We start from the raw sequence: 19,184 nt of genomic DNA, 5'->3' as shown, positions 1-19,184 counted from the left end.
TATCAATTAATTGTTAATAACTAACTAACTTCTATTCTAGTCATATTTCTTGGACTTTCTGGGATAATTATTTCTATTTTTATTCACTCTTCAAATGCTCATACAAATTCACAAAGTTCTCATCAGGTGAGTGAAAGTTAGAATGGTGGTCATTTCAGATGTTTTTGCCAGCACTTCATAAAACTTTCATAGTTTGAGAACTTTAAATTATTTGTAGGATATTGCTTGTTCACAACTTGAGCGGTGTATGCAAAGACACACATTTTAAATAAAATATACTTTTGGGACTCCCTGCTAATACTTTTTGGAATGCTAAAGTCTTTTTTATTAGTATTATTTAATTTGAGCTACATTTTACATGGCATGATGGCAATATAAACACAGCTAACAATGGTAATAAATTGCAGTAGCCTATGATTAAATGTAATGGAATATTCAACTAAGGTAGACTGTTGTTGTTCACAGCACTAAGCTATTTATGGTTACTAATATACTCCGAGTCTCTGGCCCTCTCTTAGAGCCAGGCATAGTGAGCTGGCCCTCGGAAGAAAAAGTTTGGGGACCACTGGTCTAAAAGCAAGAATAGCGAACTCAAGGCTTCTGTAGTCCCACTCCAGCCCAGGAGGTGGAAGTAGTACACCTTAATCTTGGTTTACCAGTCGCCATTAAATGGTAGAAAAGAAGATCTGAATATTCATCCAGTAGGCTGCTCTGAAATAGGGGAATTTCACAACAAAAACAAAGTTTTGTTTGTCGTCGAGTGAGATTACCCTGAATGGAGGAATATAGAGTAATGGAATCGGTTTGAGGTAAGCTTTGCTTTTTATATCTTAGTATTAGCCTACTCATTATGACCGCCGCTAGCGAAGCTAGCGAAGCGGTCATATAGGGATTGTCAAAGTTTTTTTTTTTTTTTTTTCCCCGTCATCTACTTCCTGAAATTTTGGTCAACGATACCCGGGGCACCGAAACACCGGGGCACATGAAATTTGGTGGGTATGTAGCCCCACTAGACTTTTACGGAAAAATTTCGTTTGGTCCCCGGGGGCCACTCCCCCTCCGCGCAGGGCCCCCCGAAACCCAAAAAATGCAGTTTTTCCTAAATAACTACCTGAACCGTGGCACCGAGGATGAAGACATTTTTATGGTATGTTGGTCTCAAGGGCCCACATAAACCTAGCCCATAATCACTCATTTGTGATTTGCACCCCCCCCGGTAAAAAATGAAAATGCAATATAATTCTGCTTTAATCGCCCCTCTCTTCAGTTAAGAAGTTCAGAACTGCACCAAATTTTATGTGAATGATTAACCTGACATTCTCTGGGGGTATGCCAAGTTTCGTAGAATTTCATCCATGGGGGGGTCTAAAAAATGAAGTTATGTGTACATTTAGTGACTGTACACTCATTGGCCTGTAGATTGTGGTGCACACATATACACACGCACACACACACACAGGCACGTATACCATAAGTATCGGCAATTAGAACGGCCGATACATAATTACAAATTCAGTAGGATTAAAGGAAAACCAAATATTCATCATAATAATAATTTGGCTGCATTTCCAGTATTGGCGTCCCGTAGTCGTTTGTCCACTAGATGGCGCATCGTTGCAGTGAGACGTAATTTTGTTGGAAGTTAATCTAAACTGGGTTGGAAAGACACTGCTTCCTACAAGGACAAGACAGTAGGCCTACAGTAGTTTACCGCAGAGAACGTCTAAGGGTAGGATGATTTCTGCATGACATGTAATTCCCATTTCCTCTTGAAGCCGAAATAAATCTGAGAATCTTTATCGGACATGCTTGTTTTTTACTGCAGGTAGGCTACGTTAATCCTATCAATAGCAGAACGTAGGTAAAATAATGTTACCATTAGCATAGTTGAGTGATGGAGGCCAATTTGATTATTAATGTATTTGTAGAAAACCATAAATGCGTTTATAGGCTACCAAGCAAATTGATAACAGCACTAATTGTATCTTTCGACTGTCATCTCATTTGCTTATGACCATAACCTAGGCTACTATAATACTGTTATAACAGGAGCTAAGTGAGTTAGCCACAATACGTTCGCTACGTGATGGTTTTTTAATGGAAAATATATAGGCCTGAAAGATAACCTGTCTATGATGCATCCTAAACACCGGGCTGGGACATTTCTGCTCGAAGTCTCAAAAAGCAGTCAACGTTCATTCCCAAACACCCATATAGGCTACTTCAATCCTCTATTTTCAAAGGTGATTCAAGTAAGGAAGAGCATGGCTCAAAGTAAAGTAACTGAAACTACATAAATTCGTCAAAGTGAATAATTTGTGTCAATCGCCGCAATGTAGATTTATTAACGCACCCGTGATGATCTACATCTCCATTTAAACCAGATGTTTTAGAGCGCACGTTGAGATGTATTCAGGGCAGGGCTGTACCTACACATATTTGTTGCACGTGCTACAAAAATCATTATTTGCGATGAATGATTTAATACCAACGTTACACCGGTCAGATACAGTTTTGCCCATGGCTATATCGTGAGACTGAGGCGCTTTTTGTTTGTTCGAAGTGCGTGTTTAGGGTGTGAGAGGGGAGTCGATGTGCTTTGATTCCAGCTTGGTAGTTGTAGTCTATGCGATTAAAAAACACGTGTGTGTGAAGTATCCAAACAATGATAACGCTTTCATTATGGCTGCTTTAGCCACAGACCTTGAGCTACTGTACAGTGGGTTGGGTTCCATTTAGAAGTGTCCACTTCATTCGCCCTTTCGGTGATTCACACACTTGAAATGTATTACTACTGATACGCATAACTTTTCGCCAAGAGGTGGCAGCTTGATACTGTAAGGTGTAAGCCATTGGTTCCAAAGGAGATTTTATTTGGGTCGCCAGCATAGCCTAGTGACAATTTGTGTTGTGTAATAGGCCTAGCATAGGGCCTACCTTATATAGCTTATAGTTTGTTAACAGTCACGGTTTTGTCATAACTCACTCTATGCATTTTTGCATTTACAATAGCTCTGAAACCGGGGGGCGAACACGTCGCAGGGGGGGCGCCAGTGCGTGGATATCTCAATCGCAAAATTAAACAATATTTCTATCGGGCGCCTAGCATGGACTAGGCTGGGTGAAAATCAAAAGATTGCGTCAAAAGATTGAGCTTGGTCTGGCGAAAGCCAGACTAACCATTGACCTCATAGTTGCAAAATGCAAGGGAACATGAATCAGCATATTATTTGCACAAACAATAACGGACAGTAGCTCTTCAACTTTGCCCGTTAAAATGTGTATAAACAGTCTCGCAACGCATTTCATGAAGGCCCTTTTGGACATGTCAGTTATTTGCTCCACTGGGTAAAACGGCATTTTGTTTTAGACTACTGGTATTTCATTTGTGCATTGACAATAAAGCTGAATATCATATGAACTAGATGACTAAACTTGAATGTAGAAGAAACATTCACAAAAATCCGTGACATGACCTCTCTTCTTGATAGCTGTTGAAAACTGCATGGAACTGACAGGGATTGTTTTGTTTAATAATAAATAAATGAATACATTATGCTGCTACCTTCTGCTTTTCCCAAATACAATGTAGCCTACAGGTGTACCTTTCATCAGTCTAGTTGCAATGGAAGGACTGTGATGAACTGCCCTACTTGTGATTGTTTAGAGATTTTAAAGGTTTTATAACAATGCTACAAATGTTTTGGCCCAGAAACAAATCTATTCACCTTTGCAGCGCCAGTAGGCTACTTTGTGTGCCAAACAAGCATACACAAAAGTTTCAAGAGTGGGGGATGGAGTAGAAGATGGAGACAAATTCATTAATATGATTTATTTTCGCGGAATGGATGTACAGGACTGAGCGGCGGTCATATTTTGTACCGCTATGCGGTACATCTAGTTAATCTTACGATAGTATTAACTACCGGCGGTAACCTACTCAAAAATCTTACAACAGCAGCACTTCAGTCTTACAACAGCAGCATCAGGGAAAAGACAGACTGCTAACGTTACACAGAGTTCCCCGGTGTCCAGGGGGGTATTCCATCAACCTCGCTAAAGGCCAAACCTGGCTTATTTCGATAAGTCTCGCTAATTTTAGTGAGAATTCCGTTCCATTAATGAGGTTAACGTGAATCCCAGCTTGGTAACCATGGGAATTTATGCCACAGAACTAACCTGGCTTATTTCGATAAGTCTCGCTAATTTTAGTGAGAATGTCGTTCCATTAATGAGGTTAACGTGAATCCCAGCTTGGTAACCATGGGAATTTATGCCACAGAACTAACCTGCTCCGTAGCAGGTTAACTTTCAAGCTAAATTAAGCTGTGTTGCAAAAAAACCCAATCAGTCGGAAAACGAGTCCAAAAAGATGGTTCCGTCAACCTGTGCTTTCGTCACCTGTAGCCTACAACTTCAAAAATAGAAGTAGGCCTAGAAATGTTTTTTACGACAGTGTCACCAAGCATGGATTTACACTAGGGCTGTCAATCGATTAAAAAAATTAATCTAATTAATTACATACTCTGTGATTAATTAATCTAAATTAATCGCATATATAATTTTTGCTGAGAAAGTATTTTAAATATTTAAATTCAAATGAATGATTGAATAATCAGCATTAGTGACATTAAAGTTCAAAAACTCTTTTATTATTATTTTCACTGTTCAAATAATGGCCACAATAATCTATGATATGACCTAATATGCTGAGGAAATAAATTCAAAAGTGCTTCGGGAAGAAGTTTTTTTCACATACAAGGCATTTCAGTCCACAGATATAACCTAGGGGACACAATGAAAATAAATGAACACTCCCCTCAATGTCAACACTATTTCTTTCCATTGATGTGCGAGTTTAGAGTTGACAAACTCCGGTGATATGCAAATTCCTTGCTGCAGACATTGCAGAGGACTTTATTTTAATCAACACTTTATTTTTGTCAACACCATCAGGCCGTTTTTTTAAAAGTAAATGTTCCAATTAATGATCTAGGCAGCACATTTTCTTCTCTCTCCTTCATTTTACAGTAATGGTTACTAACTAGAACGGCTCGGGGTCAAAGGTCATACAGAATCGATTAATCTGCGTTATTTTTTTTAATCAGTTATTTTTTCTCAAATTAATTAATCGAAATTAATCAGTTATTTTGACAGCCCTAATTTACACATTCACTAGCTCCAAAGAACGTATGAAGATTATGCGATTAAAAATGTTTTAACTTCACATGCGTGTGGTTTTAGGAATCTTGCTACTCTGCGTCACTTACGTTCGGTGGTGGTGTAACGTGCAGCGAGACGGCATAGGAAAGGAATTACATTCTTGCGTGTTCGCAGGTTCGCTTCCCATACGAATTACGAAGCTCCATAGTTTATCACTTTGATAATGGCATTTTAGTTATAATCTTTGATGAAAGACATATGTCTACTGCTGATAAAGGGTCATGCACATTTTGGTAGGCTGTTCAGTGACAGCTTTGCCAATGGGCTACAGCTATAGCCTATCTGATGCAAGCCAAAGGATAATTCTGCAGCCAGCTAATAATTAAAACTGCTTCATGTGTCGACGATTGTTCATGAATGTCAAATCAACTGTGTGCTACACAGATTAAATATTAGGCATACATTGAGTTGAAAGCCATTGCATTTCAGATCATTTTATTTCAAAACACTTTGGGACTTATGAGAGACAATAGGCAATTATGTTGATACTAATTTATTTTATGACCACCTACACCTAGACAATAATTTGGAGTGAACTCTTTTAATCTAAGAACGTAAGCTAGGCTATAGATAGTTTTGAATATCCATATGCATATCCATAAGTTGTTTTTGAGTTTATACTATTTATTCATTCACTCGTTTTGTTCAAGCATAGACTGTATAGACCTATGTGTTCAAGAGTGAAGCCAATCAAACTCGCAATTGATTTCAAAACCATTAACATTGTTGTTTTAAATGTATGCTTTCATTATTCTCCCATTTCTGTAGGCAATCTATTTTTTTCTCTCGATGTTAAATTTGATGACTTTCAATGAAAATCCTGTAGATGGCGCTTGCCAAATCGAACAGAAATCGTCTAGTATTGTCTTAATTTTACGACATATATCCTCTTTTCGTCAATCTACTGTTTTGGTCTACTGTTCTACCTCGTGCACGAGCAGAGATGAAGCTGACTTTAACCTCGCTTGAATAAACGAGACCAAGATGCCGCTAACTTGAGTTAATGGAACGGCTTCAGCCCCAAGTGGAAGTCTACGCTAGTTCAAGCCAGGCTATTTCTGTTAAGCGCCGCCTTCATTAGCTACAAAGCAGCATCTTATAGTTTACGTAGAGCTATTAAAGATGCTAAGCGGCGCTATAGAGACAAAGTTGAAGCTGATTTCTTGGAGGGTGATCCAGCACGAGTGTGGAAAGGACTCCGAACAATCACTGGCTTTGAAAGAAAGATGAATGTGAGTAAAGCCCTCCCTGATGAACTTAATGCTTTTTATGCTCGCTTTGACATGAAAAACACTATCTTGCACTAGCTGCAGCATGTGAAGCAAATGAGGATGCACCTTTCTGTGTCTCTGAGGTCGATGTGAGCAATGCCTTTAGGAGGGTTAATTGTAGAAAAGCTGCTGGACCGGATGGAATTTCTAACAGGGTTTTGAAATCCTGCGCTGCTCAATTAGCTCCTGTGTTCACTTATATATTTAACACATCATTGGCTCAAGAGACAGTTCCTACTTGCCTCAAGCAGTCTGTTATTGTTCCAGTACCGAAAAACAAAAGTCCATCATGTCTGAATGACTACCGCCCAGTAGCCCTGACGTCTACCGTGATGAAGTGTTTTGAAAAGCTTGTGAAAAACTTTATCTGCTCATCCCTCCCTGCCTCCTTCGACCCCCTCCAATTTGCTTACAGAGCCAACAGGTCCACAGAGGATGCCATCTCAACCCTCATGCACACCACCTTAACTCACCTGGAGGAGGGGAATGGGAATTATGTAAGGATGCTGTTCATTGACTTTAGTTCAGCATTCAACACGATTGTACCTCTCACCTTGGTCACAAAGATGAAGGCCTTAGGACTGAACACCACCCTATGTCACTGGATATTTGACTTTCTCACCAACCGTTCACAAGTGGTTAGAGTGGGGGGTCTGACATCTGACTCATTAACCATCAGCACTGGTGCTCCCCAAGGCTGTGTTTTGAGTCCACTGCTGTACAACATCTACACACATGACTGCAAAGCCAACAGTAGTCATACCTCCATCATCAAGTTTGCAGATGACACAGTGATCTTGGGCCTGATTAGTAACAAAAATGAACAGCTCTACTTGGATCAGGTTGATGAGGTGGCACAGTGGTGTCAATCTAACAACTTGACACTGAATATCAATAAAACCAAGGAAATGGTAGTGGATTACAGAAGGCAGCAGCAGAACTACAGTCATACCCCACTAATGATCAGCAGGCAACCGGTCACAAGTTTTAAATACCTTGGTGTCCAACTTACTGAAGACTTAACATGGACTGTTATATCTTCATGATTTTGATGAAAACTAGCCACTGTTTAGCTTGGGATTTCTCAGGAACAGAGGCGTGTAGAAATACACTGTTTGCACCCACTGAGAGCTTAAAGTCTCACCTTTTAAACGAGCCATTGTATGTGTTCATAGCTATAACACATAATATGCTGTGGCTGTACAAAAATCATCAACAATGGTCTAGATTGCTGGCACTCTAGGACAACGCTTCCGAAAAGAGCTTGGCATTCAATGAGTTAATCAAATTTGTTTTGGTAAAATGCCTAATCCTTAATAGATGTACACAAACAGTTGTAAAGCTTGGGTGCACCAAGACAAACCTATTGGCAAATTTGGATTTGGAGTTTTTGACATAAGAGAGGCTGAAAAATCGGCTACTTTTTACCTCTGTTTTGAGGTAGACTGGTGTCTGAACAACACAAGTCAAAACTGGTAGCCTTTGCTAATAAAGTTACAAAAACAAATTTGCATTTACTGTTGGCTAACATACACCAGTGGTGGTTGGTTGGTAAAAATAACGGAAGAAGGAAGGTGCGCTTGATTGATTGAACAGAATAGAAGTCATCTTTTGGTGATATTCTGAGAAACAATTAGACATTAACATCCATTAAGTAATGTATTAACATAACTAGAGATGTCCGATAATATCGGCCCACCGATATTATCGGCCCGATATTAGCATAAAAATGTAATATCTGTTATTATCGTTATCGGATTTTTTTTGCCTTAAAACCGATAAAATAATGCTTGCATTACACCCAAATAGTGCCTATGCGCTCCTGAAGCGTTTACCGGCGCACAGATGATGACCTCATCAAGCTGCGTCTTGAAGCATACAAACAAGCGTGGATGGCTGCAGTAACAAACTTGCTCGCTCTGTTTCAACATTATGTCTGTGGTTTGGAATTGGCCATGGCCGTCGTAGCCCCTTGAGTTGGCCGTGACGCCCCTTTGAAAATCAGAGGTTTACAGGCCACGGTGGCCTTGGTGCCCCCTTGTTTAAATATTCTGCTTTGCGTCCTACTAATAGTAGAGATGTCCGATAATATCGGCCCACCGATATTATCGGCCCGATATTAGCATAAAAATGTAATATCTGTTAATATCGTTATCGGATTTTTTTTGCCTTAAAACCGATAAAATAATGCTTGCGTTACACCCAAATAGTGCCTATGCGCTCCTGAAGCGTTTACCGGCGCACAGATGATGACCTCATCAAGCTGCGTCTTGAAGCATACAAACAAGCGTGGATGGCTGCAGTAACAAACTTGCTCGCTCTGTTTCAACATTATGTCTGTGGTTTGGAATTGGCCATGGCCGTCGTAGCCCCTTGAGTTGGCCGTGACGCCCCTTTGAAAATCAGAGGTTTACAGGCCACGGTGGCCTTGGTGCCCCCTTGTTTAAATATTCTGCTTTGCGTCCTACTAATAGCGATATATATTTAGCCTATGGCCAAATTACGCAGTGGAGAAAGTGACAGCGCAAGAAAGTGCGTCCAAATTAACCCATTCTTCTCAGTTGAACTACTCGCGAAGTAGCCTACTCATCACACAGACATCACAAGTATCACATGAAAGAGCTTTTTCTCAGCTTTTAAACGATGTTAGCCGCTAATTGCTGTGGTGAACGGTTCGCGAGAAAAGTAAATAATATCATTCAATCATAAATTCTACTGAAGGTTTTGCGTCCATCTCCCTACCCATTCATCTCGGTGGAATACTTCAGAACCCTTCGTTTAACATATGACAAACCATATATCAGAATAAACAGCAGACCTTACCGAACAGAAAGGTGTAAATCAGTCCCCTGTACAGTTAGCCGTTCCAGACTAATCCCGTTTTGAATTTGCAGTACATACATGGATGTCTCCAAATTTGGGATTTAAGTTTTACACTGTGTTTAAATTGTTCCACATTATTTCATAACGGGCCAAATACAAAACAAATATTACAAATGTCGCCTAGATATCGGTAAATCAGAGGACAGCTGACTGTAAGAGTTTGTGAAATATAGCCTTAATGATCACAAAATGCTAAGCATGCATCTAGGCTATTTGAGTTTCTTAAAGCTGAGCTGTGCTTAAATTGTTCAATACATGATTTCATAACAGGCCAAATATAAAATAAATGTTAAATATAGCCTAGATATCTGAAAATATTAGATGATCAGATGATTTACAGTTATATGTAATATGTCATGTTTTATGTTTTTGTATACAGTGATGCAGGTCTACTGCAGTGAATACAACTTTGATCATTTTTATAGCCTACTACTGTATAGTTAACTTTGGCCTTGGTGCCCTGACAAGTGTGGTCTTTGTGCCCCCCACCAAATATGCCCAACTGAAGGCCAAGTGGCCTTGCCCCTAAAATGGTGAAATTCCAAGCCTGATTGTGGGTATGGCCCGTTATGTACTTCACCTCAAGCCTGAAGTATTTTTTGAAGCTCAAACAAATGTTTTCAAAATTGTGCAGTAGGCCTATAGTTGCTTGCCACATTGTAATTGACTCATATTTGTGCATTCATTCAATTAAGGTGATTGAGTTTTAGTTAAAGAAACAGTTCATGAAGCATCCTACAAATGCAGGCTCATTTAACACAGAAAAAGGGTAGCCTGCCATACACTATGCCTGTTATTTTAGTTGGCTTTACATTCTGCTATGTTGCACATAGTTGTTCAGGTACAATGTTTTATCATTTGTGAATAAGTCAAATTTGCCCTATTTGTTGTGGGCATTGTCAAGATTATCTCAGGGAGAGTGTAATCCAAACTGTTGTTTGAGACAATTAAAAAATAAACATGGCACTTTTTCCCTAAATTAAGTTGAAGTATTTTTCTTATTTTGCACAGACAATGTTAACATTTGGAAAGCCTTGTTGCATTCAAGAATGCATCCAGTGGGGCATCACAATAACATTAAGCATGTTGTGTTAATTCCATAACAGGAGATATGTGATGTTACCTAAATTAGTTTTGAGGAAAAATAACCCACATATCGACATCGGTATCGGCTGATATCGGAATCGAAATTTGAGAGTTGGACAATATCGGCATATCGGATATCGGCAAAAAAGCCAATATCGGACATCCCTAAACATAACCATAACCAATTAATTACATTTACACAGGACCGCTACCATAGATCACCAAATCAAATCAAAGAAAAACAAAACAAGCAAACAAAAATGTTTTGCTCCCATAGAAACAAATTACGATGCTCTATCTTGTTAGTAATCTAAGATCTTTGCCTTAAGTGCTTATGCCTCATTCTAATTCTAAGTCTCTATGGTAACTCTTACAGGTGCATCAAAATATCCACACGGAACACAACAGAATGATGAACTCAACCTGCATCTCCTAGAAGGACATCAATGTACCCAGTGTGGAAAAGCATTTAAAAGGGCCACAACTCTTAAAATCCATTATGCTTACTCACACTGGAGAGAAGCCTCATCAATGTGTCCAGTGTGGAAAAGCATTTACTCAAATGTCAAGGCTTAACCGTCACATGCATACTCACACTGGCGAGAAAGCTCATCAATGTGCCCAGTGTGGAAAAGGTTTTTATCAAACATCAACTCTTAAACGCCATATGCTTACTCACACTGGAGAGAAGGCTCATCAATGTGCCCAGTGTGGAAAAGGTTTTTATGAAACATCATCTCTTAAAAACCATATGCTTACTCACACTGGAGAGAAGGCTCATCAATGTGCTCAGTGTGGAAAAGGTTTTTATCAAACGTCAACTCTTAAACGCCATATGCTTACTCACACTGGAGAGAAGCCTCATCAATGTGCCCAGTGTGGAAAAGGTTTTTATGAAACATCAGCTCTTAAAAACCATATGCTTACTCACACTGGAGAGAAGGCTCATCAATGTGCCCAGTGTGGAAAAGGTTTTTATCAAACATCAACTCTTAAAATCCATATTCTAACTCACACTGGAGAGAAGCCTCATCGATGTGTCCAGTGTGGAAAAGCATTTACAGAAATGTCAAGTCTTAGGACCCATATGTTTACACACACTGGAGAGAAGGCTCATCAATGTGCCCAGTGTGGAAAAGGTTTTTATCGACCATCAGCTCTTAAAAGTCATATGCTTACTCACACTGGAGAGAAGGCTCATCAATGTGCCCAGTGTGGAAAATGTTTTTATCAAACATCAACTCTTAAAAGCCATATGCGAACACACACTGGCGAGAAGCCTCATCAATGTGCCCAGTGTGGAAAAGGTTTTTATCAAACATCAACTCTTAAAATCCATATGCTTACTCACACTGGAGAGAAGCCTCATATATGTGCCCAGTGTGGAAAAGGTTTTTATCAAACATCAACTCTTAAAAGCCATATGCTTACTCACACTGGAGAGAAGCCTCATATATGTGCCCAGTGTGGAAAAGCATTTACACATATGTCAAATCTTAGGACCCATATGCTTACTCACAGTGGAGAGAAGCCTCATCAGTGTGTCCAGTGTGGAAAAGGTTTTTATCGACCATCAGCTCTTAAAAGCCATATGCTTACTCACACTGGAGAGAAGCCTCATCAATGTGCCCAGTGTGGAAAAGCATTTACACAAATGTCAAATCTTAGGACCCATATGCTTACTCACACTGGAGAGAAGCCTCATCAATGTGCCCAGTGTGGAAAAGCATTTACACAAATGTCAAGTCTTAGGACCCATATGCTTTCTCACACTGGAGAGAAGCCTCATCAATGAGCCCAGTGTGGAAAAGCATTTGAATGGACCACAACTCTTAAACACCACATGCTAAGACACACTGAAGAGACAGGTCATAAATGTGCCCCGTGTGGAAATTGTTTTCTATTTGCTTCAACTCTTAGATCCCATATGCTTACAAATACGGGAGAGAAACCTCATGAATTGCGTTTCAAATCCCGGTTCTAATTACCCTGGAAATTCAGAGTTCTCGCGAGAGCACAATGGAATTATCTCTGCGAGACACTCTGGCAATGAGCAATGATGCACGTTACTTTTACCCCAACATTTCGGGGAACCAGCTAAACTGATGAAGACAGCGCTGCAACGTTGGAGGACAGTACACATTGGTCGTAGTGTTATCCGATTGCGTCGAAGTCCAAAATCATTCAGAGTAAACATGGTCTAGTGTTATCCAATTGCGTGCAGTGAGATTTTTAAATGCATGGTTGTTGCCGTCCCTTGAGTTGGGCCATTACATTGTCCGTAATTGGACCCTTAATTTTTCTAGATTACCAGGGTCTGGATTTTCCAGGCTAGGTTCTAATATGGCATCGGTGCCAATGCAAATGATATTAAAAACATTGAATAACAATGGATATTGGTGCCTCGTTTTGAAATTATGTACACTTGAAAACCCCATAAATGTGACCAATGGCATATCCAATATCCACCTGCGAACTTTCACTGGAGAGAAGCCTCATCAATGTGCCCAGTGTAGAAAATCCTTTAAACAAATGTCAAATCTTAGGACCCATATGCTAACTCACACTGGAGAGAAGCCTCATCAATGTGCCCAGTGTGGAAAAGCCTTTGAAAAAATGTCAAATCTTAGGACCCATATGCTAACTCACACTGGAAAGAAGCCTCATGTTTGTGGTTTGTGATCAGTGTTGCAAAGCCTTTGATAATTTACAACAGCAAAAAATAGTAGACGTCGCGTCGGTCATTCCATATTATGATAACTAAGGTGTGTGAGCCCCCCGCCAAAAAAAAAATAAAGAAAAAATAAAGTAATTTTGAATAAATATACATTTAGAAATTATACAATTTGATGCTGTTTAACTCATTTACAAATGGTGCACTGTCACTTTAAGAGCATTGTCTAGGCTTCACTGTATTCATAATATTTTGCCAGCTCCAATTAATTATAGCCTATGGCTGGTCCACAAACTCTAACATTGTTTGTGCCACATTTATAGCACAATATTAGCAATGATAAGTATACTATTAAGTTGGTATAAACAACCTTCATTCCTTTGGAAATATAAGTATTTAATGACATGCTAGCTAGACATTTTCTGTTTGCAATTAAAAGTGAATTATGAACCTGGTAGCCACCTACAGTAGCTATCTGAGTGGAATGTGTTTCAATTGGCATCATGTGCTTAGTTTAAGGGAAACGGATTAGAAAGACCACTCTTCATATTCGATCACAGTCCAAATCACAGTGTGTGCAGCCTTTCAAAGTGCCCTCTCACCTTTTATGAATGGTCAGTAGTGGGAACTGGATAACTCCGCAATCTCTAGCGTTGTTTTTGTTGTCCTCATGATTTCCTTTTAATAGTTTCTTATATTAAAAATCAATTATCAGCAATGACAAGCAAGCTGGAACCTGCCACTCTCTCTCCCACCAGCCAATCAGAAAAGAGTATTTCTTCTCTCCGGGTGATAATGAAGAATAAACGCTTAATGTCATCTTTAGCCAGGGGCTTACTCACACTGGACAGAAGCCTCAGAAATGTGCCCAGTGTGGAAAAGCAAAACACAAATGTTAAAATCTTAAGGATATGGGCCCACTTCATAGATTTTCATTATTTGACCTGACTATCACCTATACTGTTAATTGTTAACAGTTACAGTTTTTTTCAGTCGCTAACAAGCGTTTGTCTAACCAGTTGTCACATTTTCAAAACTCTAAACACAATTAGCACAGCATCGGTCTTTTGTGGCTATAGCATTCACACATTTCATGTCGTTTTCACACAATATGCAGTCAGTGAACACATTTTTGCAATGCTTACATTTTTTTAACAGACAACCTATACCTCCCAACAAAACTACATATGGATTGTTTTTGTAGTATTTACGAATGTTAACACACAACATCCCACAATAGCAAACACAATATTCCAAACCTTAGATACACTATCAAAACATCTGCTACCAAATGGTTTTATCTTAGGTGCATCGCCTTGGATAATATCAGATGCAATGTTGATGAAAACATGTGGCCTAACTCTGAAGATCGCAGAGATTAGATACAGTAATTTTATGCTTTTTTTTAGTTCCCCCCCTTTTTATCTGGGCTTTTTGCTGTTGTTTTTCAGTTGTTGTTCAGAATGCACTTGTGTGTTTCATGGATATATTATTTACTGTAAGCAATACTGTAAAACTTTTTCTGTTCTATCATACTGTAAACAGTATTTCTACTGTAGCCTATATCCTGTAGTAAACAATAAAGGGGAAAAAACTGATTTGCTCTTTACTGGAATGCTTTTGAATGTGAACATTACATGGTGACATACAGTTTCCAACCAAGAAATTTAGTGTGAAAACTGTGGATAGAGCATCTTTTGCATGCAAATACCTGTAAAACTGAAACATAAAAGTCTATGCAGTTTTTGTAATGTCAACAATAGCCAGTATTTTAAAACCTGGTGTACTTTGATTGACTGCATGTTCCTTGTGAAGTGAAAGTGAAGTGAAGTGAAAACAAGTCTTATTCTTTGACAGAATAATTTCATTTTGAGTCAGATTTCCAGTGTTTTGGTAAAGTTAGTTTGTGCAGAGAAATATGTGTTCTGTTTTGAAATGAAGAGTTAGTATATATTTAACAGAATGTGTTTTTGAGAAGAAAATTATCCATTTGGCTAGTTGTGTTCTATAGGTGTGAGTCTGTGTTAAGAGTTTAGAAAAAGTATCTGAAGTATGGGTAAGTGCTAAAAAACTGTAACTGTTATGTACCAGTATTCCTACCATCATATTGTTAAACACTGACACCTACTGTCAGATCTGTATACTGTTGTGCAAATATTTTCTTGAAACAACTTTACTTTTAACTAAGAAATTAATTCAAAAACAAAAACAATGGGAGTCTATGGAGCGAGACGGCTAAATTAGTCTCTTTCACCTCATTGTCGTTGAGAAATCTCAGATTTGTTTGTAATGTTTGCAAATCCAACATGAATTATAGGTCGAAAGTTGAATGAATTAGTACTTATGTCCTTTGGGTCATTGCTGCCCATAGCACACTAGCATTCTGAAGTGTGAAATTAAATTGAAAATTGAAATTGATATTAATTAATGACGTCATTGGCACGTTTGAAAGGCTTTTTAGAAAAAAAAGAAGTGACTCAAAAATATAATAGGCTACTAAGCAGTGTGCATTTTCTTTGGCTTCCCTTTCGAATGCAACATTCACATTTCTAGACAAAAAATTATATCTCGAGAAGTGGATTTTGAGGGGGGCAGCTCATAGACGGTAAAAGATAGGGTCAGCTCCATAGACCTTCATTCATTCTGCAATCGCCCGCGTGCGCCCTCACGTGGAACCAGAGAAGGAACTGTTCTCTGACATTCTCTGTTACAGTCTAAATCATACATGGGCAATATACGGCCCGCATAGTGCTTCAATCCGGCCCCCGCGATGCGCTCGCAATTTGGATGAAACACACGCCTCCTTTATCAGAACTGTGATCCTGCTATTAAAAACAATCCAACAGATGTCGCTGTGTGAAATTACAATTAGCAACTTTACTTCTCTTCTTCACTCCTCAAAGTAACACATTTTCAAAATGAGTGCAGTAAAAAAGAGAAAAGTTGACTCTGAATGTCGAGCATTCAATAAAGAATGGACGTCAAAATATTTTGTCACAAACGTCGGATCAAAGGTAATTTGTCTGATATGTCAGGAGAGCATCGCTGTCTTTAAAGAATATAATATTAGCAGGCACTTTAATACTAAACATGCTAATTATGCCGTGAATTTCTCCGCAAAGGAGAGGGAAGAAAAGGACATGCACGAGATTGTCCTCCAACTTAACTGCCAGGCAGAATATTTTTACCAAGCAGTCTAATGTACAGGAGTCAGCAACAAAAGTGAGCTATATGGTGTCACACAAAATTGCCAAACACAGCAAACCATTTTCAGATGGTGAGTTTGTAAAAGACTGTATGGTAGAGGCAGCTAGCATACTGTGCCCTGACAGCAAAATTCAGTTCGAAAATGTGAGTCTTTCTCGCCGTACAGTTACTCGTCGCATCGACGTAATTGATGATGAGCTGACATCTGCATTGCTAAAAAGGGCCACTGATTTCACATTCTTTTCAATAGCGCTGGATGAGAGTACCGATATTAAAGACACTGCCCAGCTGCTTATATTCATCAGAGGTATTACTGACACTTTTGACATAGTGGAGGAATTTCTTGCGATGGAATCAATAAAGGGGACGACAAGGGGTTCAGACCTCTATGATACGGTGTCAGGATGCATGCAGAGAATGAACCTACCGTGGGTGAAGTTACTGAACGTGACCACTGATGGCTGTCCAAACCTCACCGGGAAAAACACTGGGCTATTGCGTAGGATACAGGACAGGGTGAGAGAGGATGACCCCAACTCAACTCTGATTTTCTTGCACTGTATCATTCATCAAGAGGCCTTGTCTAAGTCGGTGTTAAAGCTTGATCACGTCACCAAAACTGTGGTGAAACTTGTCAATTTCATCAGGGCCCGGGCGCTTAACCACCGCCAGTTTATCCAGTTGTTGGAGGAGAGTGAGGCAGAACACACTGATGTCCCATACCACTCAAACGTCCGCTGGCTGAGCCTGGGCACAGTGCTACGCCGTGTGTGGGACCTGAGAGCAGGGGCGATTCTAGATCTAGAGCTTTGCTGGGGCACAGGCCCCCAACTCCCAATAGCCTTCATTAAAAAAAAAAAAAAATGTGCGCGCAATATGAAATAAATGGCTAGCCTACGGGTAGGCTACAAGCTTCAAAATCATTATTGTCACTGTCATACTGTAGGACCAGCACTCTCCCTCAAGTAGCAGCCACTATCTCACTGCATGAATTTAATAGGCTTTCCTACTAACACAGGGGAAGCTTATTTTTAGTCAAAATTGCGATATACTTCCCTCCCAGGCAAGGGTCCTATAGTCATCCTGGCAATACTGCAGTTCTTTGTAGCTTAAATAGCCTACTAAAGCCTTCATACTGACTTTTGGTGATAATTTCCAAATGTAGCCTATAATAATCTGCACAGAATCAGACTCTGATTCTGTGTAGATTATTATAGGCTACATTTGCAAATGCAGCAAACTTATTTAAGTTTGCCATTAAACCATAGATCAAATCACAGCACTGGCTACCAACATAAATGTTAATGTTATCGTTAATGTGGGCAATTATCATACCTCCCTCATCCTCCTCATCTCTCCTCACTGTCCTCACATCTCTGAATAGTTTATCAGAAGGCTATGTTTAGTTTTACAGTAGGACAGCTTCACAAACAGTATAAGTTACTTTTACAGGACTCTCTCTACAGTATACGTAAATCATTATTAATTCTCCGCATGTGTGCATGCAGCCTACGCATGGTGTGAGTGTGTGTGTGAGGGAGAGAGCACTAGCTGGTAAACTGTTGCTAAATTTAGGCTACAATGACGCTAAGCATTGAAAAACAGATGCTAATTATGTGGGCAACATTCTCTAACAGCGATCAACTTGTCATTTTTTCTGTCAAACAAGCTGTGAATTTGTTGTAACATTAAAACAGGGGACGACTTACTCTGCGCTCAAAGTGATGTGATGAGCTCCAGCAGTTTCCACAATACAACGAAACACTCGGAAGAATCATGTGAACGATTTTCATTGGATGTTGCGTTCAATCTTACCCAGCTACAGAGGTGCTATTTTCTGATTGGCTATTATGGCCCCTTTCTTTTTTTCCCTTTTTTATTTTTATTGGCTGGTAAGTGACAGGCTCGAGTCATGACTAAAGCAGGCACGGAGATGCGCTCATGAATGCCGTTTCCAGTGAGAGCAGCGCTAGAATTTTACTGGGGCACTAGAGACTTTTACTAAGGCACGTGCCCCAGTGAATAAGGTCTAGTGACGCCCCTGCCTGAGAGGTCAGATAGGGGTGTTTCTCGAGAATGTCGGCAAGGCTGGTGACTTTCCAGAACTTGAAGATTCCGATTGGATGCTTGACTTTGCCTTTGCTGTGGATTTAATGGGCCATTTGAATGACCTCAATCGGAAGCTGCAGGGGAAGGATGTGTTCGTGCACGAACTGTATTCCTACGTGCGAGCATTCAGAGCAAAGCTGACCCTGTTTTCCCGACAAATGACAAACAAGAGCTTTACACATTTCCCAACTCTCGCCACAATGAAGGATGTGCCATCCCGATTCACTGTCAAATACACCACTGCACTCGAAGATCTGCTCACTGAATTCAACAGGCGTTACTCTGATTTCGGAAAGATTGAAAAAGAGATGGAGCTGGTGTCCGCCCCCTTTTCCTTTGACAGCGACCAAGCGCCTCCGGAGGTTCAGCTTGAGTTGATTGACATGCAGTGCGATCCCACTCTCAAGGAGAAATTCACCTCGTCATCATTGGACAGGTTTTACGGTGCATTGAACGAGGGCAATTACCCTAACATGCGGAGGCATGCGCAAAGGATGCTCGTTTTATTCGGTTCCACGTATGTATGCGAGCAGACTTTCTCAGTGATGAACTTTAACAAGTCACGCTACAGATCACGACTAACCGACGCACACCTGTCATCCGTGTTGCGCATCTCAACGTCGAACACGACCCCAGATTTCGATGACTTAGTAAAGAAAGGAGTTCACATTGAGTTACAGAACACCGACAAATAGCTCTTCATCTCAGTTGCATAAGTTACCCTTGATTGG

General features: G+C 39.9%; 2 protein-coding genes across 2 annotated transcripts; both read left to right on the top strand.

Annotated features, from left to right (window-relative positions):
- Positions 1-10,851: 10,851 nt before the first annotated feature.
- LOC143136103 (uncharacterized) lies at positions 10,852-12,800 on the top strand. The gene has a single exon (XM_076296600.1). The coding sequence runs from the start codon at positions 10,963-10,965 to the stop codon at positions 12,256-12,258; it is 1,296 nt and encodes a 431-aa protein (XP_076152715.1). The 5' UTR covers positions 10,852-10,962; the 3' UTR covers positions 12,259-12,800.
- A 3,892-nt stretch (positions 12,801-16,692) lies between these two features.
- LOC143106440 (general transcription factor II-I repeat domain-containing protein 2A-like) lies at positions 16,693-19,148 on the top strand. Its single transcript, XM_076270748.1, has 2 exons — positions 16,693-17,133; positions 18,402-19,148. The coding sequence occupies exons 1-2, from the start codon at positions 16,693-16,695 to the stop codon at positions 19,146-19,148; spliced, it is 1,188 nt and encodes a 395-aa protein (XP_076126863.1).
- Positions 19,149-19,184: the final 36 nt, after the last annotated feature.

This window comes from Alosa pseudoharengus, unplaced genomic scaffold, assembly GCF_046254945.1.
Source record: "Alosa pseudoharengus isolate Yale_2024_CS ecotype anadromous, Long Island Sound unplaced genomic scaffold, YU_APseudo_1.1 YU_APseudo_1.1_scf_1, whole genome shotgun sequence".
NCBI classification, from domain to species: Eukaryota; Metazoa; Chordata; class Actinopteri; order Clupeiformes; family Clupeidae; genus Alosa; species Alosa pseudoharengus.
This window is presented reverse-complemented; position numbering and strand designations above follow the sequence as displayed.